This window comes from Mastomys coucha, unplaced genomic scaffold (assembly GCF_008632895.1).
Source record: "Mastomys coucha isolate ucsf_1 unplaced genomic scaffold, UCSF_Mcou_1 pScaffold16, whole genome shotgun sequence".
Taxonomy (NCBI): Eukaryota; Metazoa; Chordata; class Mammalia; order Rodentia; family Muridae; genus Mastomys; species Mastomys coucha.
This window is the reverse complement of record NW_022196898.1, coordinates 6,513,123-6,539,577: the sequence shown is the minus strand read 5'-3', so window position 1 is coordinate 6,539,577 and position 26,455 is coordinate 6,513,123. Positions and strand designations below refer to the sequence as shown.

Genomic DNA, 26,455 nt, shown 5'->3' with positions numbered 1-26,455 from the left:
TCTATCTCTTGTATTCTGTTGGTGATGTTTGCATCTATGACTCCTGATTTCTTTCCTAGATTTTGTATGGCCAGGGTTGTCTCTCTTTCTGTTTTCTTTATTGTTTGTATTTCCATTTTTAGATTCTGGATGGTTTTGCTCATTTCCTTCACCTGTTTGATTGTGTTTTCCTGTAGTTATTTAAGGGATTTTTGTGTTTCCTCTTGAAGAGCTTCTAGCTGTTTACCCATGTTCTCTTGTATTTCTTTGAGGGTGCTATTTATGTCTTTCTTAAAGTCCTGTATCATCACCATGAGAAGTGATTTTATATCTGAATCTTGCTTTTCCCGTGTAATGGTGTGTCTAGGACTTGCTATGGTGGGAGAATTGGGTTCTGATGATGCCAGGTAACCTTGGTTTGTGTTGTTTATTTTCTTATGCTTGCCCCCTGCCATCTGGTTATCTCTAGTGCTGCCTGCCCTTGCTAAATCTGACTGGAGCCTGTCCTTCCTGTGATCCTGGTTGTGTCGGAAATCCTCAGAGTCAAGCTCTTTCTCTCTCTGTGACTCTGTGATTCTGGGATCCTGGGATCCTGGGCTTGTCAGAGCACCTGGGAATAGAGCTTTCTCTGGGTGTTGTGGGACTAGCTGCTGAGCTTGCACCCAAGGTCTGCTCTGGACACCAGCACAGACAGACTGGAAGGAACCCAAGTCACTGGGCTGGTGGAGTTCCTGTGTGCCTGGTCCTGCTGGTCCCAGTTACTCCCAGTGTTGGGACAGATGTTGGTTCCTCCTCCCCTCTGATCCTGGGTGTGTAGAGTACCTGGGAGTGGAGCTTCCTCTGGGTGTTGTGGGACTGGCTGCGGAGCTTGTGCCCAAGGTCTGTTTTGGATACCAGCCCAGACAGACTGGCCCTTTATCCTAATTTTGACTTTGTACTTTCTTTGCTCTTTGATGAGGCAGTAGTCCCTGAAGGTGGTTTATGATCATTGAACTTATAAAGTTTGTAAATTAGGAATTTTGTTTTAATAACACTTTAAGTTAAGTGTGTCTGTGGGGTGCAGGCTCGTGTTTAGGTGTGTGGGTGCATGCATGCACTTGCTGACTCTGTGGAAGCCAGAAGATACTTTTCAGGAGTTGCTTCTCTCCTTACACTTAGAGGTTCCAGGGACTGAACTCAGGTCTTTAGGCTTGGAGGTAAACACCTTTCCCAAATGAGCCATCTCATGTCCTCTCAATTTGGAATTTTACTTATATGTTTGTAGCTGGCATGAGAGCCAGTTGTTTTTTAACTAAACCATATTCAATTCTTACAAGTATATTTCATGAAATAGTAGCTCAATTGTAATTTTAAAGATGTTTTTGAAGTAATCAGATTTCTTTTCATTCTAAAATGAGTAATAAATACATTCAAAGGGGGCTTGGATGACTTGAATTTGGATCCTCATCATGGCTGCACACACTTCATTCACCCCAAGTGCTGGAGGGATGGGTAGATCCCAAAGGCTCTCAAGCCCACCAGTCACTCTAGCCAAAACCATATAGCTCGGGTCAGTAAGAAATGCTGTCTCAAAAAATGAGGTGCCAAAGGTAATTGAGGAAGGCGTCTCAGTGTCAATGAAAATGATAGATGCATAATTTTCTTTCATTCAGTGTCTATTTGGTTCTGTCTGGCCAGGAACTTGCTATGTACACTAACATTTCTTCCTAGTATTGGGATTAAAGGCATGCACCTTTAGTAATATTTTTAATTGTGTTGTTGTAGTTAGTGTTCTATTGCTATGAAGATACACTACAACCAAGGCAACACTTATAAAAGAGAGCATTTAATTTGAGGTTTGCTTACAGTTTCAGAAGTGAGTTCATTATCATCATGGAGGGGAACATGGTGGCAAGCAGGCAGGCATGGTTTTGGAGAGGAGCTGAGAGTTCTACATCCTGATCCATAGGCAGTAAGCACCAGGCCTGTCTTTTGAAACCTCAAAGCCCTCTCCCAGTGTCACACTTCCATCAACAAGGCCACATTTCTTGATCCTTTCAAACTGTTTCAAAAACTCCTTGGTGACTAAGCATTCAAATATATGTTCCCATAGGGACCATGCTTATTCAGACCACTACATACAGAACATGTTTTAATATTTAACATTTAACATTTAATTCTAAGTTCTAACTCTCCATATTAAATTTTAAATAGCATTTATCTTTGGCAAGAAGAGTAGTTGATGTATGTGCATGTTATGTTCTAGTAATTCAAAGCAGTGATTCTTCAACCTGTAGCATCACAAGAAACATGAACATACAAAATTAGGTTGTTCATTTATGTTGCAATTAAGTTCTGCGCTTTAGAAAACTCATATAATTATTTTAACAGGAATTAGAAAAATTATTTTAGAGACCAAATAATATATCCTTTAGAGTTTCTGGTCTACCTCTGATGAAGCTGCTCAATTCATTTGTGTAGTGTGAAAGCAGGCAGAGAGGAAAAGTATATCAGGTAACGTAGTTCTATTACAAAAAATTTTTTACTTACCAAAATAGAGACAAGCAGATTATGGTCATGGGTAACAGGTTGCTAGCCCCCATGATTGAGGAGATTTTTCTTTAAGAAACAGATTTCATATAATGGCACTCTTTAAAGAAAGGTCAACTAAAACACCTTGTTAATATAAATTAATTTTGTGTACCTATAAGGAAAGATTTTTTTTAATATTAGAAAAATTTGCAAGAATTTATGCCTGTTATAGCCCTACATTTTGCAACATACACACTGTACTTGCCATTGATTTAATAAATTATAATATAACTAAAAAGACATTGCAAGTTTTTGCACAGAACATATTTTGCTGTTTCTAATTCAGTTACCTCTTTACGTTTAAAACTGATCCAGTGCCTTATAAATGTCTTACATTTACAGGTCCATCTGAGGGACTTCAGGAGTGGTTGGGATTGGTGAAAATACTTCAGTAGCTATGAGAAAGCTGTCATAGTAATAGTAGTTTTAATGTTGAATATTATCATCTGACTAGTCCTTAAGCCTAAGCAGTATTCACAGATTAGATGTCATATGATGTTGGTTAACATTGGAATACTTAACCTCTACAAAGGAGCCTTGATATTGCAGTTACAGATGTGGTTAGGGACAAGTCAAGAAACAATGTATTACTGTATTTCATCATTGTTTCCAATTACATAATAAAACTAAGTCTTATTATTTAACAAAACTAAATCTTAAAATTCCTTATACCATTTAGCTTATTATGCTAATTTTATTCTCTTATTTCTGCCTTTCTCTTGGCATATGCATGATTCCACAGTGTTCTCTTCACTTATTTCCTAGGTTACTTATGAAGCACACAAAGAATATCTGGCCAAAATGTATGAGGAGTATCAACGACAAGAGGAGGAGAACATTAAGAAAGGAAAAAAAGGAAATGTGAGCACCATCTCTGGTCTCTCATCTCAGACAGCAGGAGCAAAAGGAGGAATGGAAATCCGGGAGATAGAAGACCTTTCCCAAAGCCAGAGCCCAGAGAGTGAGACAGACTACCCAGTCAGCACAGACACACGAGACTTGCTCATGTCAACCAAAGTATCAGACGATATTCTTGGAAGTTCAGATAGGCCTGGCAGTGGAGTACACGTAGAAGTGCATGATCTTCTAGTTGACATAAAAGCAGAGAAAGTGGAAGCAACAGAAGTAAAGCTTGATGATATGGATTTGTCACCAGAGACATTGGTGGGTGGAGAGAATGGTGCCCTTGTGGAAGTGGAGTCCTTGTTGGATAATGTGTATAGTGCTGCTGTAGAGAAACTCCAGAACAATGTGCATGGAAGTGTGGGTATCATTAAAAAAAATGAAGAGAAAGATAACGGTCCATTGATCACACTAGCCGATGAGAAGGAGGAGCTTCCAAATAGTAGCACATCCTTCCTCTTTGATAAAATACCTAAACAGGAAGAGAAATTACTTCCAGAGCTTTCTAGCAATCACATCATCCCAAATATTCAAGATACCCAAGTACATCTAGGTGTCAGTGATGACCTTGGACTGCTTGCTCACATGACTGCGAGTGTAGAGTTAAGTTGCACATCAAGCATAATGGAAGAGAAAGACTTCAGGATTCATACGACGTCAGATGGAGTGAGCAGTGTCTCTGAACGAGAGTTAGCATCATCAACTAAGGGGCTAGACTATGCTGAAATGACTGCCACAACTTTGGAAACAGAGTCTTCTAATAGCAAAACTGTACCAAATATTGATGCAGGAAGTATCATTTCAGACACTGAGCGATCGGATGATGGCAAAGAATCAGGAAAGGAAATCCGAAAAATCCAGACCACTGCTACAACACAAGTAAGCCCTCCTCTGGGAGTTCTAGAAGTAATCAAAGAGAAGCATCAGTTAGGCATTGAGCTGTTAGCTGCAAAGTGGTCCTTAGAATGATACTACACTTAAATGCATGTAATTTAGAACTTACAGAACTGAGTGATGTGGCATATGTATGTATGTATATAAAATTCAAGTGACCTGAATTATATTCCCAGTTCTGCACATTTCTCTACTTTTACTCCACCTCTGGCCTCAGATCCTGCCATCATATTAGACATTGTAGTATATGAAAATAGAACCATTAAGGTCTTGCCCATACTTACAGTTTATAACTGACTATATTCACACCTCTTCTTGAGGCATTCATTATAACCTTGTGCTCTAGGCCAGTCTTGTTCTGGGGATTATAGAAGAGACCCAGCTCAATCAGATACATGAACGGTAGAGAAGGGGATTATTATCTATCACATGCCTACTGTGCTCTCGGCATTGGAGTAGATTTTTCACATTTATCCCTCACAGTACCCTATGAGTCTGTTAATGTAGCTGAGAAAATTTGGAATTATTACCAGTGAGCTTTTTCTAAAACAAATAAAGGGATAGAATTTGTTAATTTTTAAAGAGGGAGCTGCTTAGACAAGTGTTATTGCTGTGGTTTTGGCCACTGTAGTGAAGCTGTAAATATTTTGTCTTCTTAGACAAATTTAAGTTATGACTACTTAATTTTTAGACTAAAGCAATACCTTGTGATTCAGTGTTAATGAGATTTTGACACTTGAGGATTTAAGTTTTCTTAGCCCTAGGAATTTTCTCCCTGCCTTTTTAATCTCGCTGAAGGTAAGTTTATGTTTCCATTCCTCCTATATTGGAAAGCCATGACATACTACTGTCTTTGTACTCCAGTAAGAATACTGGATGATAGATTCTGTATGTGCGAAATATGTGTTTATTCCTTGTTTGTTAACAGTCAGTTTCCATTTTGGAGGCTGGTATACTACAGTGGTAATTGGCATGGAGAAGGAATATTGAATAGGGTACAGATTTCAAAGAAAGGAGAACAGGTCATCACTTACTTGGCAAAAATCATTAGGCTTGCCTGGTTTGCATTGAGACTGCAGGCATTTTTCTAGCTTCTTTTCCTATATCATACAATGTGTTTATTTTTTATTGAAGTATTGTGAATGAAATGCACTTTGAAGTTAATTTGAATCCACTTCAGTAATCTTTCTTCTCACCGTGTGTTTTCAGTTAGCGTTCACTGATGACGTGTTTCTACTGCCTTATTGCATCTGTACTTGCACAAATGGCAGCATCTTTTACTAGCATGAAGATGCTGTGACTAGGAAGAGGAGAGCTGTGTTTTAGTAAGAACTTTAGTGTTGTCCTTTGGTGCCCTTGCCTAGAGTCTGAAGTTTCAAACCAGAAGTCCAGCCAGCAGCCTTCAGATGAGTGGGGGCTTCTGTGCAGGGCTAGGAAAGGCACTCACTTGTAAGCCCCCTTCTCCCTCTGTTACTGCGCACACTGGTTTTTGAATCTAACAGTTCTTTCAGGCTCCACCTTCCCTTTGTTTAGGCTGTTCAGGGCAGGTCTTCCACCCAGCAAGACCGAGATCTCAGAGTTGATCTAGGATTTCGGGGAATGCCAATGACTGAGGAGCAGCGGCGCCAGTTCAGCCCTGGCCCCCGGACTACCATGTTTCGGATTCCTGAGTTTAAGTGGTCCCCAATGCACCAGCGGCTTCTCACTGACCTGTTGTTTGCATTAGAGACAGATGTGCATGTGTGGAGAAGGTACAACTGCCTTTTGTTTTGTTTTTCTAAATTTTGATGACCTTCAGTTGAGAAAATGAATATAATTTATTTTAAAAAATTATTTTACCTGTATGGGTGTTTTGCTTTGTATGTATGTGTACCATGTACATGGCCTGGTACCTGCTGGGGTCAGAGGAGAGAGTTGAATCTCTTGGAACTGGGAGTTACAGGTAGGTGTGAGTCACCATGTGGGTGTTGGGACTTGAAATTGAACCCAGATGCTTTGAAAGGACAAAAAGGACTCTACCATTGAACCAATTCCCAAGTCTGAGAAAATGAATATTTTTATTTACTGTATCAACTAACTAAATGATTTATGTCATCAAATAAAATTTACAAATTAAATTTGTTTAAAAATTAAATATTTAAGTTTTGATAGACAAATATTTATATAAAGTATACTTTTATGCGTCTAGTGCACAAATCTATAGCTATATACCAATTCCACTTAAGAGAGTTAAAGCAAAATTTAAAACCTGGCATTGCTTACACAACATAGAAAAGAAAGATCAGTTTTGGTTTATATTTCTGTAATTGCATCTTCTTTTGTTAAAGTCAATACTATGAACTATATTATTGCTTGGTAACAAATGATAACAATACCAAAATAAAACATTAAAGTAGCCTATAACATGTATGTCATTAGGACCTGTATGTATAAATAAGTAGTGGGTATTAGTTTACTTCACACCCTCAGACTGCAGCTGTCTTCCCTACTTCTTCTCTTCCAAATAAGGAACACTCTCCTTCTCTTCTCCCTCCATCTTCTCACTCTTTTTCTTCTCCCTGCCCTATATTTTTCTTTTCACATTTTTTCTCTTGGATGAAGCCCCTTAATTAATTTCTTCCATACTGTCTATTGGGCTGTACTTTCATATGTAAAACACTCTCCAAAAAGAAATGGGTTTCTAATGAATAAGCTATGTGACCAATTCTGATTAACAACCCAGTAACTAGTGAGGCCAACTGGTGCATGAGGCAAAACCTGGAATGTTCTTGTGGGGAGATGGCATGCTGCTGTGGAAGCTGTCAGTCTATCTACCCAGGGACTTTCTGGGTTTGACTTGGTCACTTTGTTCATAAGCTAGCACATACTCATTGCTGATTTTGTTGTTGCATGTTATGTACCTTGAGATGGCTAGAGAAAGTCAATAGCATGAAAAGTGTGCTTGTTGACATGTGGGATGAAAAAGGGGATTTGCCCAATTTTTCTTTAAACAACAAACTGTGTGACTCTGCTTTCTTTATTGATGTTCTTCAAGGTTTCCAAAGATAAGTACGTAAAACTTTTTAAAAAGATTATTCTTAGTATAGAGTAGAGCATCTAACCACATAATGCAGTGTACTTCTTTGGCAACTTCAGTGCATACTTTATATGAAATATCCTGCTGCTAACCCACCCGGTGCTCTTCCTTTTCCTTCTCAATCATTCTTGAGCTTCTGCCAGTTCCCTTCATGCACGCTTCACACCACATATTCCTGCTAGTAGTAGAAGGTGCACGGAGAATCACATCGGAACTTCCCCTTCACAGGCTCCCAGTTAGCGAGCTGTTTGCCTCCTAATACAGACGAAGCAGGATGCAGCCAAACTACTTTTACTTAAATTCATAGAGCCACTATTAATCAGAAATGTGAAATGGAGGATTACTATCCTGGGCTACATGCATAGAGAGTTCTAGGCCAACCTTAGAGTAGTGATGATTATTCTTGTAAAAACTAAGAAAAAAACAAGAATATTGTTATTTGTTTAATGCACGCACACACTCACAAACAAACAAACAAACCTACCTTGCAGACATAATTTTTTGGTAAAGTGCATGAATTTTAAGTTGGTTTTTCTGATCATTGTTTTTTAAACTTGTATAGCACTTTTATGTTTTGTAATTGTTTTTACTTTAAAATTTTTATTTTGAATAAAATATCTAAGCCTCTTACAGTTACACAAAGGAAATAATCATGTTTTTCTGTTACAGCCATTCTACAAAGTCTGTAATGGATTTTGTCAACAGCAATGAAAACATTATTTTTGTACATAACACAATTCACCTCATTTCCCAAATGGTAGACAACATCATCATTGCCTGTGGAGGAATTTTACCTTTGCTCTCAGCAGCTACATCACCAACTGTAAGTTCCTTACCTCCACCTAGTGGATATATTGTGTAATGACATGAGTTGAGCATTCCAGTCTTTTCAGATATGGGGAACAGGCAGATTTTCAAGAGTTTCTCCTACAGGTACTTTAAAGCAGTTTATAAGATTTATATTCCAGTCTCTTTTATTTATCAGTATTAGAACTACAACTATATACATATATATTTTTACTTTTTATGTGCTATATGTATCTTTAAATCTCATAATAGTAATAAGCTGTTAAAATCCATTTGTAACATAGTGTGACCTTATTTACCAATTTGCCATTAAAAATATCTATTTCTCTTTCTCTATAAAACATTGAAAATACTAATATTTTCAATTTGTAATGTTTTCAATTTAATATTGAACTTGAATATCCTTTAAAATGCAATAGATCAGTGTTAAGTTTTATGTAATTTTTATCTAATAGATATCTTTAATTCAGAGCCAGAGTGTCATAGCTGAGGAGCCGTACTCCTGTCTAGCTAGCATTTGTAGATCTTGGGTTTGATCCAGAGTCACAAAAAAATTCCAGACTTACGTAAAAATGAATCTATTTAGGTGTGACTTGTGTAGTTGAGGAGGAATATAGGACTCTGTGTGCCACAGAGTTTATCTTGCTCCTTCTCATAAGAAACTCATTTGTAAGACCCAGAACACACCTTTGCCATATGTTTGTGTTTTGTTAACATTTCTAGTAGTGAGGGAATGCTTCTGAATTGGTCCCAGACTTTATTTCATCAGTAACATGAGTTTCCTATGTGGCTCTTCTTCTCACTCCATCTATTGGGACAGCACTGAAGTTTTAAAATATTATGTACACAGACTGTCACTATCACACCTCCTCCAGGCACACCTCCCTGTACAGTCAAGCAGGCTCCTTTGGGAACAGTGCAGGAGGACAGTTCAGCATTGGGGTCTTGTGGCACTACTTAGTAAGCAAACCAAGGAAAGAACCTGGGCATCACAGAGTCCATGATCTGTGAAGAAGGCTGGCGCCTGGCACTTGTCTGTAACCGCCCCCCTCTGTGTTTCCCGTCTCAGTGTTCCTCTAGCAATGCACACTAACTGCAGTCTTATTTGAGACAGGGAGGGTGCCACTTTTTCTATGCATCAGAGACTAAATACAGTGCTTTCTGTGTAGCATAATGTAAATTGTCATTTGTTCTCAGGAAATTTTAATACTTTAATATAAATATTGAATATTTTTATACTTTTGTACACAACAAAAATTATCATTCTTTAAAGTAGCATAGTAATAAGTTATTAAAATTTGCAGAGGTTTGAAATATCCACATTACTAAATATTTTCAAAATTTTTTTCCAAATAGAAATATTTTTCAAATATTTCTATTAATAAAGTATAAAATAAATTCAATAACTCATAAAAGTGTTATATATACTGTTTTAACTCTCAGTTTAGCTTATTTTTAAATCAATGAATATACTGTGGAAATACTGGCATTTTAAAGTTTAACTCCCAAGAATATATGCATAAACTGTATTTTTTAAAGATTTATTTATTATTATGTGTAAGTACACTGTAGCTGTCTTCAGACACTCCAGAAGAAGGCATCAGATCTTATTACAGATGGTTGTGAGCCACCATGTGGTTGCTAGGATTTGAACTCAGGACCTTCGGAAGAGCAATCAGTGCTCTTACCCACTGAGCCATCTCTCCAGCCCACATAAACTGTTTTGAACACTATAGTTTGGGATTTTAAATTGCCTATTAGTGTTCTTAAGAGATTGGAACTTAATTTTGTTTCAGAAATTTTTGTTGGTTTTGTCTCTATATTTCTCTTAATTGGTCTATTAAATGATTGTACATATACTTGGTTTTGCAACACACTTGATTTTTATTTATTTATGCTACACTGTTTATTTCTAAAGATTCGTTCTCATGCCTTATATATAACAGGGAAATGAGAAGGTTATAAGTACTATCTAGTGTTGCTGGCTCGTTTAAGTGTTCTATTCAGGCTTAGTGGGAGTAAGGAGAGGGGATCCTGAAGAAAGAACAAAACTCACATTGCAAATATGAGCTTTTCAGCTGAAAACGTAAAAGTGTGAAGCTTCAAGAATTCTGGACCAGGTGAGAGAGAGGAGACACTAAGGGTGCTTGGGTTTGCCGACAGGCCATGCACCTCTGTAAGAACGTCAGAGCATTAGCTCCAGATGTGTGAGGCAGGAGCATTTAACACAGCTCCAGATGTGTGAGGCAGGAGCACTTAACACAGCTCCAGATGTGTGAGGCAGGAGCACTTAACACAGCTCCAGATGTGTGAGGCAGGAGCACTTAACACTGCTCAGGACACTCAGCTGTGCATCCTGGGTATTTTAATGATACATTTTTTTTTTCAGATTTTCATGTCTTTGAAGCCTGCCCTTTTTTTAAATACCTGTGATAATTTTCAATATTTGGTTATATTTAAGTTCTATTCTTCTAATATTTACTAGTCATATTTATATGTAAATATTTTGCCACAAATATTTCAGCATAAGAATAATAACCTTCCCCATAACTCATTAACTTTGTAAAACGTTTTCAAACAAATACAAATTCCATTATCTCATCTAATAGAACCTCCAAGTGAGGCTAAATATTTCAGTACCCACACAGTTGTATTTTGTTGCATTTAGTCCACAGTAAGATACATCTGAAAATAGCATACTCACATGATTGTACCACACAAAGATAGGAATTCCTGAAGCACCAACTCCAGAAATGACCATTTGGTCAAGGACCTTGTAAAGTTACCAAGTTTGACATAGACAGAAAAGGAAAGAGTATGACAAAAATCTTGGTCTTATTTTAAAATGGAAGAATCATGGACAGATCATTATTAGATTGGTGCCTCCTCAAGAACTGATGAACTTGACAGGTTTGGAAGTGTGTTGCTCACACACTGTGAACTTAAAGAAGCCAGTGATAGCTAGGATGGCTCACACACCTTTACTTCTAGCACTTGGGAGGGAGGCCGAGGCAGGGGCACTTCTCCATTCCAGGCAAATTCTTCACATCTCCATCCTGTAAATTCTTTTATTATGTTTAGCTGTTGCTAACATTAGGTTATCTTATTTTAGAAGGTTCTGTCAACTTAAGCCAACAATTTATTGTAATTAAATTTATAATTATCTAAAGATATCATTATATATTATACATGTAATTCATGATATTTACTATAAATTTCCTCTAAGAACCTTTTAACATTTTGAATGCATTTTTGAATGTAACATTTTGATACAATAGGATCATTGTGATAGTGAAAAAGGAAAACTAATTAAGTTATAAAAATTAAAACTTAAGATCATAATGAAGACACTATTTTCAACATTCTAAGAATGTTGAATCACAGTTTTAATTTGTTTCAAAAATTAACATTTCTTTAATATAATTTAAAATCACATTGTAGCATGCTTGTAACATCATGCTTGTAACATCTAGGGAATTCCTAGCTTCTTAAAAAAAAAAAAAACACATCTATCAGTTATTTTAAGATCACAGTTTACATGTCTGGAAATGCTTGTGAAGTGAGTTGCTACATATTTTATATTCCATTTATGTCATGAGATATCTGTTTATTAAATGTGTTTTTTGTTGTTTTGTTTTGTTTTATTATTTAACAGAAGAACCAAAATTAAGAGTAATGATTGATACCAATTCTCTGGAAAAAGATGTTTTCCAACAAATGTATATTAGTTTACTTAACTTTTTATATTTCATGGTCTTGGTCTGATAGGCTTTTTTTCAAGACTATATTCAGCACAGAATTTTCTGACCTTCATTTCAGATAATAAAGTTCTGGCTTATTTAAAATAAACAAACAAACAAACAAACAAACCCATCTATACATATGTACGTACGTACGTACATACATACATACATACGTACATACATACCATACCCGGGTGTAATGAAGACTTAGACAGTAGTAGTTAGCAGCCTCTGTGGAGCTAGATAGTAACTATGCTAGGCTTCGCAGCTGTCTGCTGTCTGTTTCAGCTGCGTACCTGCACTGCTGTGAGAGTGGAAAAGGCTTATCAGAAGAACTGTGTGGTACAAGGTGCTGACGTTATGTTTCTTGTGTATAAAATAAGATTGACACAAAGAAGTCTTATTACTATAGAACAGTCGTGAGGTAAATTCACTCCTTTTTATGATATAACTTGAAATTGACTCACTGATTATTAAATATAAGAATATTTAGCAAATATAATTATTTCTTAGAAGAGATTTTTTACTATTTTTTGTCGTTAGAGATTTTAATGTCATTAGAGATTTTAATTTTTTGTCATTAGAGATTTAATAAACAAGTATATTAAACTTGAAAAAGATAAGTAGAATGTGAGGTTTGTTTTTGTTTTTGTTTTGTAGTCTCCTATTTTAAAAATAGCCACCTAAAGCTTACCCCAGAAGTAAGGCTTTGTCCTTTCTCATGGCAAGTGCTGCACTCTGTTGATGAGGTGCTGCTCAGGCTGATTTCTCAGTGAGACTCAGATGCAACATACTGTGAAGTTTGGAAATGGTGGGAAGCTCAGTGTGAAGTTGATCAGTGTTTTAATCTGGGCTGTAGCATTTGTTGGGCATAGCCTCTGCATTTGTTTCACTGGCTAAAAGAATAATGATGCTTATCCATCAAAAAGCACATGAGAAAAACCAAGAGTGGTAATAGATGTCTTGTGTGCTAGATGGGGAAGCCTCTCGTTCTCTACTGCCTTCTATATGTAACTCCCTCCTTTAAAGCATTTTCTTTGTAACACTCTATAGATTGCTCTAGGTAATTTATTTATTATAGATATTCAATTTTGATAGCAAGATATTTGTTTGCTATTTCTAGGGAACTGACTATTTGAAGTATTCTGTTTCCTCCCTGAAAGCATGAGTGAACACAGAAGCCGGTGTGTTGTAGGAATAACATTTCTGAATTTGCTCTTATAGTATCATTGTTCTAGAAGAAAGCTTTGAATTCTTTAGATTAATCTTACCTGTAAGGAAATGTGTAAGATAGACTTTAAGAAGACTGGAGATGTAAATTGCATATATTATAGTAAGCAATCTAATTATAATTAGTATTGTGATTTTGAATACCTGTATTATTTATTTTAAAACTGTATGTTTTGGTAAAATGAATAACAAAATTGTTTTAAATACAAATAAATTAATAGTTTTAACTTTAATATTCAGGATAAAATTAAAACACTTGGCCTGGCATGGCGATGCCTGCCTCAGTCGCAGCACTGGAGAGGTAAAGGCAGATGTCACTAGAATTCTTTGGGAGTTTCAGGCAACCCTTATCTACAGAGTGAGTTCCAGACCACACGGCTACACAGTGATACTCTATCAATCTATGAATGAGTGGCTACATGGAGATAGAGACTCAAGGAATATGAATAAATGAATGAGTTTGGTTCATTTACTATGCAGTTTGATCAGTGTTTGCTTTTGAAAGGGATATTATTTTGTTGAATTTTTGAGTCAAATTTTCCAAAACTAGTCAGTTGATTTATTTCATTTCTTATCCACCACACTCTTATTTGTTACGAATGAAGGCAGAGAATTGGAAGGAAACACTGAGAAGAAGCAGAGAACAATGAGTCATTCATTCCTTCAGGGTTTGTTGTTCATTTTGAGTTAAGATTTTAAGTTGTCCATTTTGGTCAACTATCCAGAATATTGTGTCAAATGTGGTTTAATTTTTCTCTGTCCCAGGAAAAAAAAAATAGAGACTGACATTTCTAGTTTTTCCAATAATTGCATCATCATAAAGAAGCAAAGCAACTTTTTCTTTTGTGCCAAACATGAGGGTAGTGTTAATTGTTTATTAACAGGATGTAGAATTGGAAAATATGAGACCTTCAGTTTTGATGTTATGTTCTCATAACAGTGATCTTACTGGTAGTCTCAGGATTTTTTTATATAACATCCCAGTGAAGGTCTATGAAAATTGCATATTTTGAAATGTATGTTCATATTTACTTGTTATAAAAACTCAGATAACTGGAATTTTGTAATTATTGTGAATGATATTTATAATGTTTTATTATTTGTACATGATTCTTAAAAGCTTCAAACTCTTAGGTAGCATACAGTTATTTGTTGTTACATTGTAAGTCATATATAGTTGTATCAGTGAGTTATTCTCTGACACAGAAAGTGAACTTTAAGTTGTGATGACAAATATTTTACATTTGTATAACAAGGGTTCTGAATATTTGAGAAAACAAATTATAATATTCTTTCCTCATAGGAAAGGTCTAGATAGTCTAAGTAATAATTAGCTTCCCTCAGTTGTTTCTAATCAAGTTAGAACTGACTTAGGGTTTGAACAGGTACAGTCTATATTCACTCTTTAAAATGTCTCATTAATCACCCAGTAGGGAAAGATACTTGTTTCACAAAGTAGAGTTTAGAATCTTTCTTCTATATTTGTTATACTTACATGTGTCTATTTGGGGGAAATCACTCAAACAAAATAAATTTAAATGTTTCATATTTAACCTTAATCATAATCATGTACCTTATAAAATGACTACTCTGAGAATTTTGTTTTTAATAAAATAATCAAATATAATTTAAAATATTATTTTTGTGTTTCAATTTTACATGTATTTTCATTTAATTTTAATAATTTCCTTTTTCTTGTACTTTTTTGGTCTGTTGTCTGTTTTGTCAAATGCATGTCCAGGGTTCTAAGGTTAGTATTACTTTTGCAGTAATTTTTAGCCTTTTATTTTTAAATTTTATTTTTACTTAGAAAAATTTTCACTTGGTTATATTTTGAGTTTTCATATCATCATTTAATCAGGTATATTTTGTGTATTTAAAAAATGCATTCAGATTAATATTTATCCAATATTTTGATGAATTAATTTTATTAATCATAGCAATAAATATCATAAGACAATGAAAACAATTGATAGAGTCCTATGTGCAATCAGATTTGACTTCCAATTACAGGAATTGAATGAGATATATATTAAGATTTAGTGAGAATTATATTAAGTAAACTTTATCATAGGATGCTTGTATAACATATTTGTAAAATATATTAATAGAATGTAATAAAAATTATTCTGTAGGTTCTTGCTCATGTTAAAAATACCTTTTTCTTTCAATTTTGATATTTTAGTAGAGGAACTTGGCCAAATTATGTAGACACTTTAATAATTCTGTATTTAGTATTTGTGTTTAATTCACTAGTATTTGTTTCTAATTCACTATTGTAAAATTGCAGCATGTTTCTTTCACTGGTTGGATTTGTAGATTCTAACTACAAAATAAAAAAAAAATAAAAAAAATAACTAGTATAGCTCTCATAATTTCAACAGTTTGAAATGATGAAGAATTTGAGACCATGCCTGAAGATATACTTAATTCTAATTTATTAAGGCATTATTAAGAATGTTTGACTTATCTAAGGAATGGTCAGTGTTTCATCTTAAAACAATTGAAAATAGAATTATAATGAAGTTTTTTCTTACAACTGTTAAGCTATGGTCACAGCTGTTTAAATTTGATGCTGTGTCAGGAACAAAGCCCAAATATTTAAACAGCCTGCATTCTCAGGGACAGTGTGAAAATCAGTAGCACAGGAATCGATTTCCTGCACCCACATGTACTTGACTTTACCATTTGGTTAAAGGTAGGATTAGAAAGTTTGGATAGTGTGCCCATTTTCAAAAACTTTGAACAGCATTTTTATTTACACAGCATCTCTTTTCTTTGCTCTTTTTGGCACTAAGAAAGTTAATTGTAGTTAGAAAATTATCAAAATCATTTTAGTGTTAACTTACAGGATGAAAAATAAAGAAATGTTACCATTGTCCATAACTTATGGACTTACATATTCTAAGAAACAGAATAAATTGTAATATTCTCTGTGAAAGCAAGAAGTGACATTTTTTTATCACAGAGAATATTTTAGTGAAAATAACTTTGAACTTACCAATTACTACTTCCTCTCCTCCCGCTAGGGACTCCTATCTGAAGGAGTAATCCTTCTTGTCATTCTGACCTCATGAAACCGTTAGTGTTCCAATTGATTATTCTAAAATAGATAAGTATATTATCCTAGTTTGACAGTTGCCTCATTTGGTAGCAAAAACTACTGTGTATTATTCCCGTTATTGATTATATTTCTAAGAAAGAAAAACATTATTTGTAAATGGAAATGAAAATTTTAGGAAAGGTCAGTTTTATACCTGTTTTTCTTTTTTGAAACTAGAATAAGAAGCTATGTATGATTATCACTAAGTATGTGAAATTTATATGAAATCTTTAATTCAACTGATATAGTATTTTAAACTAATACTAATTTTAAAATAGGCATTTTTATTTAAGAATAGTGTGTAGGGAAACAATATTTTGCAAGGTCTTGTGATAGGTAGTAATAATTTATTATTTATACTCTTACCTAAGCTTTCTAAATGACTATTCTCCTGTAGTACATGTTATGCACCCTATTTCCCAATTTTAAACAAGATCAATTCTCCTTTCTTAAAGACTGAATTGGAAAACATTGAAGTGACACAAGGCATGTCAGCAGAGACAGCAGTGACGTTTCTCAGCCGACTCATGGCAATGGTTGATGTCCTTGTATTTGCCAGCTCTCTAAATTTTAGTGAGATTGAAGCTGAAAAAAACATGTCTTCTGGAGGGCTAATGAGACAGTGCCTGCGGCTAGGTAAGCACAGTGGGGCAGCGAGGCTCACTGTGATTGCAACCACTTGTACAGCTCTGGGTGCAGAGAGCATGCATGGTTCAGATTGGAAATTCTGAGGCTTAGTAACCGTCTTGTCATCCTTAGGATTACTCAGTTTTAAAAACTCGTATCTTCACATCGGAGATTGTGTGGAATCTTCATGTATTGCTTCAAATATAATCAAACCTATTTAGAATTATTTAAAAATCAGTAAGGCTGATGCATATCATTGAAATGATTTTAATGCAGATCCCTTTGTGAACCTTGTTTGTATCCTTGGCAGGCAAGCAACGAAGGGTATAGCACACAGCAGAGCCCTTATCTAGAATAGAAGAGGTTTGAGTCTAACAGCCAGTATTGCCGAGGAAGTGAGAGAAACGCTGGCCCCAAATCTGTATGTTTCTAAAATAATGCTTAAATGCTAGTGACCAGGAGTGCAAACAGCTCTGCTGTGAAGATAGCTATCATAGCCCTGAGAATGAAGGTGCCTGAAAGGGGAAGGTGTGGTGAAGCAAGGGCACAGCCTTATTAGTAACCTTTTGAAGGGCATAGCTTGCGTGTGTCCATGTATATCTGTATAGGTGTGGGTATGCCTGCCAACGTAGGCACATGTGGAGGTCAGGAGATGATATCTACTAGCCTTTCTATCAGAGACTGGGGCTAGGCTGTCCTATTTTATTACAGATATGAATATAGGTTCAGGGGATTTGACTTTAGGTCCCCATGCCTATAGAGCAAATTCTTTTACCTACCCAACCATCTCCTTCTCCATGGACATTTTATACTATGCTAAAATTTTTATTGGTTCAGGACATTTGTGTAATACTGACTATTGGAGGATGATAGAACTAGGAAGGCTTATTTTGGGAGTTTTAAAGTCCCTGATGATCTGTTTCTTCTGACTCAAGAGTACATGAGTATTTTATTTAATATATATTCTATATATGTTGTACCTTCATTGTTGAATTTCATAACATAAAATTTATCTAATATATTGTAATAATAATCTATGATAGAAAGGAAACATACAGAAAAATAAATTTAAAACATTTTCCTATAGGGCCATGTCAACAATTTATGTTTGTATCTTTCTGATTTCTTAGTTTGTTGTGTAGCTGTGAGAAACTGTTTAGAATGCCGACAGAGACAGAGAGACAGGGGAAATAAGTCTTCCCATGGAAGCAGTAAACCTCAGGAAGCTCCCCAAAGTGTGACGGCTACAGCAGCATCCAAGGTAATCACCCCTAATCTCTGAACTCTGCACTCCTTTTTATAGTGAGAACAATGCTTGATGGTCTATAGAATGGCAGAGGCTTCAGGCTCTTGCGCTGGCTTCTCTGCTTCTTGATTTATCTGAATGTTAGCTCACCTCTTAAGAGCTCACTTGTATGTTAATGAAGAAGATACTAGTTATGGCTTCTGATAGGGTTCTTAAAAATAACACTGGCACATAGGACTAGATATATCTGGTGTTTCTACTTCAAACAGTTACATCTATTTTCAGAGGTCAGCCTATAAACAAAGCACATTTTTAAATGGCTGAACATTGAGTGAAAGACTAGTTATTGGCTGCCATCAGATGAATGAATTTTATATAAGTTTGGAATATGCCTGCAAGTTTCATTCCAGATGAGTTGTCTTCTTGTGTTTAACTGACATGATGCTCCGTGCAGCTTCATGACTTTAAAGATTTCCATGACTGCACTGCACTTAACTTTCACAGCTGTAGCTTATAGACTTCCTCTTGATTGTGACCTTTCATACATGCGCTAGACCTCACTTACCTCAATAAAAAATTTTACCTTCTTAAACTTCTATCTAATTTTCCTATCTTGAAGTACTTCTTATATGTTATCTCCTTATATTTCTGCCTTGTATACATTCCTGTAGGTCATCTTAGATGCTGCTTCCACAAGACGAAGGTTTTTAACACCTTTACCAGGCCCTAGTCTATGGACAGTTCTTGTGATGGTTTCAGTAAAGCCAGTATGTCTCACTGTACTCGTAATTAAATGTCCAGCGTTGACACGGTAACTTTTACTCAACAACTGAAGACATAACACAGACACATACTTAGTGTTCTAAGTTCCCTCGCTCTGCATTGCTGTAGTTTGTGCTAAGCCAACTGGACGTGAATCTTTCTGTTGGTTATTTAGTGCTGCAGGCTCTTTGCTTCTTCTCTGCTGCCAGAGAAACAGTCTTGAGATAATATGACCCACGTACTAGTTTTCTGTTGACAGGACTCCAGAGTGATGTGCATTGCTGTGTCAGCAGTCAGGCTCATATTCACTCCTTAGACATATTAAAGGGGGCTAGTCACTACAGGGTTTTCATGTCAAACTGTACATCTGTGGACCTTCAGAGCACTTGGAGTACTTAAGTTGTAAAGAAATGTTTCTGAGTTATATTCTCTTAAACAGTTAGCTTAGAGAATCCTGAAACAGATTTCTTTGTCGCCAACATCTCAGATATCCAGTATTTACAAGTGAATCAGACAATTAACTTAAATGATGTTGTTTAATTAAAATGCAAAAGTAATGTATTAAAGCATAGTGGTTCCTGGAGTGAGGTGCCTTTCGCTTCTCTTTTATTACTTAGGAGATGTATAGCCAAACCACTGCTTGAGAGGGGCTTAGGTCTTGACTGTGCCAATACTTTTTTTTTAACCAGAGAAACATAAGTGAGTGACAGCAAGTCAGAATCACTAATCCAAGTGTACTTCTTGTAGAATACAGATGGTATACCCACTGAGACAGAAATTTGTATTCTTGAGTTAGTGTGTCTCTAGTAAGAGGTGTGGCAGTGAGCAATGGGTAAGTGGTGACACTCAGGTATTTGGAAAAGATTTCAATTGATAGCAAAGCATATCCAGTATAGAGTATAAAAATGAGTGGTGGATATTTTGTACATGCATTTAAAAAGTGGCACTTTAGGCAGTAAGCCATACTTGATTTTTAATCCAGCAGAAGAGCTTTCTGGTCTGAGTCCGGACACACTTCCAGGACTGGTGTACCTTCATGGAGCCTCATTTTCATACTGGAGCAAAAATTTAAACATGTCTTCGCATAATCTTTACAAGGTCAAATGACATTAGGGGAATCTTTGTAAAATATAAACTGGTACATAAATTATTTCAAGTTTTTCCATATGCACTGTAGATTTATCTATTCTATTAATTTTATGCAACTTTCCATAATTATCCTATGCTAAAAGTATTAGGCTATTATTTAAGTGATCTGGTTGAACTTTGGAGCAGTTACAGTTTCACATAGACTGAGTAAACTTGATGATTTTAATAGAAACCATTTGCAAAAATAATGTATTAAAGTCCATAGTGGTCCCTGGGGTGAGGTGAACATGTGACTGTCAGCTTCCAGAACTGAGCTTTTCCCTAGCCCATGCTCCACAGGCGCTGCACAGTCTCCTTTAGCAGTGACCCACCACAATGCTATGTAAGGAGTGGGAGTCAGACAACAAGCACACGCCTGTTATGTACAAAACTTTTACTTTACATTGTACATGTTTATATTGTCAGAATTAAGCCAAAGCACTGCTAGCGTATTGAATAACCAAAACAGTGCTAGAGTGAGCCAAAGGAACTTGGTGCACTTGATAATATATATTAGGAATATATTATCTAAAATCCTTAGATTTTTGTTTTTCCAATTATAGAAAATCATTTCAATGGTATATTCTCTAATATCTGCCAACTCTAGTCAGGTATGTATGACTAAGGTAGTTTTAGAACTTACCATTTAAAAATGGATCATGAAGTGACTACATATGTAATTGAATAATATTAACTAGTAACATTTTATTTAATCTTATAAATATATATGATGTATAAATTAAGAGAATTAAATACATTTATTAACTGGAAGTGTTAGAAATAAATAATCCAGATAAGAGAGATTTGCACTCAGTTCTTCTGAAAGGCGAGATCATTTTTTTTTCTTATACAGCCTTACCTGCCTTTCTGAGACCACAGAGGCACCTATGTTGATAGCAACTCAACACAGAGAAGAGAAAGCATCACAAGCAAAGGAAAACAGAAAATAAGCCCTGTGCTAGTTTTGATGTCAGTAATTTCTGCTTCACTGAGGAGGCAAGGAATGGTTTAGGAAGCGTAGCCTAAGGTAGAAATACTATAAGTGATGCTCCTAAATAATTTTCTAGAATATACTACTACTCAGTAATTCTCTTTTGTTTTCAAGACTCCTTTAGAAAATGTTCCAGGTAACCTTTCTCCTATCAAGGATCCCGATAGACTTCTTCAGGATGTTGATATTAATCGCCTTCGTGCAGTTGTCTTCCGAGATGTGGTAAGTTATGTATCTGCTTGACTTCCTTGAAAAAGCAAGCAAAAGTCAAACAGTAGCAGCAACAGCAACAGAACTGTCACTGTCATTTGTTTTAAACTGTAAAGTTGGTAAAGAATTGCTATCATTACCAAATGTCTTGTTACCTGGATGTATTGCATACCAGAATATAATTGATGATAAAATGGTTGAGCTTTAGGTTTTTCCAAAGGCTTATTACTAGTTTGCTTTTGAAAAATGAATGTGTCCAGGGCTGGGGAAAGGCTCAGTGGGCTAAGTGCCTGCTGCATAAAGAGAAAGACCTGAGTTCAGATCCCCAGCACCTACAAGGAAGTCAGGCATGGGCTGCACATCTGTAATTCCAAAGCTAGTGGTGCAGAGGAAGTTTCTCAGTCTCAGTGAAAACTGTCTCAAAACATACAGAGTGATAGAAGACACACAGTGTCAACCTTTGTCCTCCACACGCACACTCACAGGGAAGCGCACGCATACACACAGTCACACACTGGCACATACACACACAAACACACATACGCACACACATGCGCGCACACACACACATGTGCATACACTGTTGCTCACATAGTGATAAAACATTTTGAAGCTTAGTTTGTATTTCAAAATTAGAGATAGCCTTGAAACACTAAGTTGACTCTATCCTAGGTTAACTGGTCTTGCCTTTTACATTCTTTACTACATCTTCACTTAATGAATATTTTTTTATTCTCAATGTTTCTTATTGGACATAAAAAGTTGCCTGATCAGGTAGTAATGGAAGTTACTTTTGGGTGTGGGAAAACATTTCTTTCATTTTAAAATATTAATTGTTATTGTGTATATGTGTACTCATGATGCAAATGTGTGGAGTAGTTCATACCACAGAGTACATGGAGAGGTAAGAGAAGAACTTTTTGTAGCCCGTCTTCACCTTCCACCTTTATGAGGGTTCTAGGCATTGGACTCAGATATCCAGGCTTGAGCAACGTAAGCCTTTACCCATTGAACCACCCCGCCTGCCCCTACTTTCACAAGTTATGGCATATGCAGGAATCTGAATTAGAAAGGTGGCTTAATTATATTCAAAGAAACAGATCGCTTAAGGAGGGTTTAATGGAACTCTTTAATCTCTGACTGCTTTTAAGGCAATTAAAACTAGCATTGACCATTTTATGAATTGTACATATTTTATATTTATTGCTTAAGTCTGTTATGAAATATAAATCAACAATATGATTAAAGGAAGAGTAAATGACAATGAAAATTAAAAGGGGATACTTACAGTATTAAATGAACTGAAAACTTAAATGATAATGCTTAGCGTTGCAGAAGTGGAGGAATTGGGCTCTTGTATGCAATCATTGTTACATAATGATAAATCGGACAAGCTTTTTGATAGTTGTTCACTAATATTTTAGGAAAAAAACTCTTTATAATACCAATGTCTGAAATCCCAACAAATGTACTTGAAGTGTTATAACAGTGTGCTTGAGTAATGAGCCCCAGGTAGATGTGTAGAGTCAGAGCTTTACGTTTCTGTCATTGTGCTTGTAGATTCCAAGTGCATTTCTCACATTGAATAATCTGGGGCCTTAGAACTGCTTTACAATTGTTAGTATGTTAGTTAGTTATATTTATTAATGGTAAGAACTGTACTTTATTGTCAAATTTTTTATAAAACAACAGTCACATTTACTTTATTTAATTTCTGAAATATATCAGACCTCAGATTAGGTTTTAGGAAATATACATATGAATATTACCTGTGTGTGTGTGTGTAATGCCTTCACACATGCTCACTTGCCACAGCGTATGGGTCAGGTCAAATGACATGCTGTGGAGCCTTCTTCTACCATATGTGTTAGTGCCCAGGATCAAATGCAGGCGGCTTTACTCCCTAAACCATCTGTGCTGGATCTGAAGGGTTATTTCATTTTGATTTATGGTGCAAGTGTGTAAGTTTTGGTGCCCCCAAAGAGGTCAGAAAAGGATTTCACGTCACTGGTGGATGGGGTTTTAGGTTATGAACTACCTAAGTAGGTGCTGGGACCCACACTCTGGTCCTCTGTAAGAGCAGCAGGTATGCAAGGCTATCTCCTGGGCTATCTCCTTATCCTTCCTTCCAGCACTTCTAAATCAAAGCTTAATGTCTAATAAAACAAAAATAGTTTCTTATACCTTGTGAATTTATATCGTAAACATTCTGAGTCTTAAACTGCCTTTTCATTTTTCACAGGATGATAGCAAGCAGGCACAATTCTTAGCTCTGGCTGTTGTTTACTTTATCTCTGTTTTGATGGTATCTAAGTATCGGGACATATTAGAACCCCAGAGAGAGACTGCAAGAACTGGAAGCCAACCAGGTAGAAATATCAGACAGGAAATAAATTCACCAACAAGTACAGGTATTTAATATTTTCTTTCCATTGTTTGTCATTTCACCAGTATCTATCTTTTTTCCTGCTGACACTTTTGCAGACATGTTTGAACTGTACTTACTCATAGACAGCTCAGACATTTACAGAATTGGTGGAGAAACTGACTCAGTATCCTGTAGTTCCACACAAGTGTGTGGGTTAACTCTGTAGACGTTTGTTATTACTCTCACGTGTCAGTGAAGCTTTGAGCTACTATTTCCCATTTATGGATGCAAATCATTTGGCTATGTTCTTATTTAATATGCAAGGAACTTGTGACTTTCAACCAATTTCTCCTGAAACTTTTGCAAACATGAAAAATAGGATGTCCTCATATAGTTGTTCAAAATAAAATAAGGTAAGATAAGCAATCTTGACTGCCTAACTTAAACATTATCTTCTTTCCTTCTTTGCTCTCTCCCCTCCTTGCCTCCTTTCTATTAGGTGTTTAACATCTAAATATTATATAAATTATATGACATGCAAACATTTTAAATTTTGTACAAGTTGTAAAAGGTTTATGTAAAGTAGTTTTCACTGAGAGAGTTATGGAAAAGTAAGCTAATAGACAATAGTGCCCCACATTGGTTCCATTGGCCTCATTTGCAACACACTCATGTTGCAGGAGACTTTACATAAATGACTGGCACTGATCCCAAGACTGGGAAGCTGGGAGGCTGGGAGAATGGAGCCTGTTAATAAGACAGTCTAAAGTCTCATGCAATAGCGTACTTTATCCATAGCTTCAGACAATTTATTTATCTTCTGAGGGTTAAGGAAAGGTTGCATGGGTAAAGTTCTCATGAGTTCAAGCTGTGTACAATCACAAGGACAAGCTACACATATCAAAAACATGCTTTTTCATAGAGGCTTTAAAGAATAGTTTAAACATTTAATTGAATAACAGAAGTAAGCAATAATGACTGATGAGAAGTAAACTTTCTCCTATTCACTACAAGTGGGAGTAGCACAAAACACATTCTAAGAACAATTTTGTGTCTTGATGAAAATAACATTACAAAACTCTTGTCTTGTTTTCTTGGAGTGTTCTTATAGGCATTCAGAATTCTCCTCACACAAATCCATTTTTGGACTATGTTCTGACAATTGGTCTTTCCTACTGTGCTCGAAAATGCTTTGGGGCAACTAATCATTTGCATTTCCTACCAAGTGTTTGTATCAAGATTATATTCCTGTTGTTTGCACTGTAACTTTGATAACAAATGACTATTTCTTGCGCTATTAGATTAATATATAGATGAAGTTCTTTATTTAGTAAACACATATGCTTTATAAATGGATATTCTAAAACTCAATAGAGATTTGTGCTCCAACCACTGTGTCTTCTTAAACGTAACATCTCCAGCCACTGTGTCTTGTTACACATAACACACCTCATTTTCTTTTTACTGCTACTGTGAAAGGAAAGATTACATTTCAGCCCTAGGATTTTCTCATGGCTGGACATACTATTTCATTATAACACTATTATTTCAATTTTATCTTGACATTTAAACATCAGCTTAACATCCACGTTGATGCCCCTTTAAAGCCTGTATGTGTTATATATTTTGAGATGAGCACTATTATAGTGAACCCGTTAGATCTTGTTTTCTAGTTTGCTTGTTTGTTTTCAAGTGTGTTGCTATAAGTACTCTACTTGGTAAATATACTGCCTATTTCCTTTCCCTTAGAACCTCCTTTCCTCCCTAGATATGTATTCTTTAGTATTGTTTGCCCGATATCAATAGTATAGAAATGTTATGAGTCTTTTGTGTGGACTATAATCAGACTGTCACTTTCCTTCTCAAATTTATCTCCATGATTCTCTCCACAGTTGTGGTCATACCATCTATCCCTCATCCAAGTTTGAACCATGGACTCCTTGCCAAGCTGATGCCCGAGCAGAGTTTTGCCCATTCATTTTACAAAGGTAATACTGACATTATCAAAATGACCCATGTTTCAATAATAGTTTTAACATAAATAATCACTTATAAAGAGGGTGTGTTGTATTTCCACAACGAGGGCTTCTGAGAACCAGGTATAGCTTTTTTTTCTTGCATTCCATTCCATTTCTTGGGTTAACAACTTCAAATTATGGGGACCTGAGATATTGTATTACTACTTACTATGCTGGCATACACTAGCTCTTAACCGTCATGCTACAGTAGTGCAGTTAGTCTAAAATGCAGCATACTATAGATTAAATGGGAAAAAAAGACTGAATGTAATTCTGGACAAACTGACCTATTGGTTATCTGACATCTAGTCAGAACATGGTCATAATACTATTAAAAGGAATTCAAAATAAGTCCTTCATGAAAAAAAATATACAAAATTAAATGTTAAGCATCCAGTAATATTTTTTCTAAATATGCTTGGAAAGCAAGAGCATAAGGAGGAAAAAATCATTGAGCAGAAATAGGTTGTAAGCAACAAAAAAATAGTATAAATAAAGACATTACAATAACCACTGTTTAAAGTATAGTGAACCGCTGGTGGGGTACAAGCTGGTACAACCACTCTGGAAATCAGTCTGGCAGATCCTCAGGAAACTGGGCATAGTATACCGGAGGACCCAGCTATACCACTCCTGGGCATATACCCAGAAGATGCTCCAACATGTAATAAGGACACATGCTCCACTATGTTTATAGCAGCCTTATTTGTAATAGCCAGAAGCTGAAAAGAACCCAGATGTCCCTCAACAGAGGAGTGGATACAGAAAATATGGTTCATTTACACAATGAAGTACTATT

General features: G+C 35.8%; 1 protein-coding gene across 5 annotated transcripts in view; it reads left to right on the top strand.

The window, feature by feature from the left end:
- The window catches only part of Nbea (neurobeachin), a 551,294-nt gene that overhangs the window by 158,722 nt on the left and 366,117 nt on the right, over positions 1-26,455 (top strand). For 3 of the 5 annotated variants that reach the window (XM_031373880.1, XM_031373883.1, XM_031373882.1), the window contains exons 22-30: positions 3,316-4,332; positions 5,881-6,098; positions 8,093-8,246; positions 14,945-14,953; positions 16,762-16,942; positions 18,064-18,194; positions 21,175-21,282; positions 23,513-23,681; positions 25,531-25,626. In XM_031373880.1, coding sequence (XP_031229740.1) covers positions 3,316-4,332; positions 5,881-6,098; positions 8,093-8,246; positions 14,945-14,953; positions 16,762-16,942; positions 18,064-18,194; positions 21,175-21,282; positions 23,513-23,681; positions 25,531-25,626 — 2,083 coding nt within the window. The remainder of the gene's footprint in view (positions 1-3,315; positions 4,333-5,880; positions 6,099-8,092; positions 8,247-14,944; positions 14,954-16,761; positions 16,943-18,063; positions 18,195-21,174; positions 21,283-23,512; positions 23,682-25,530; positions 25,627-26,455) is intronic. The other 2 variants (XM_031373884.1, XM_031373881.1) reach the window with 1 other exon arrangement.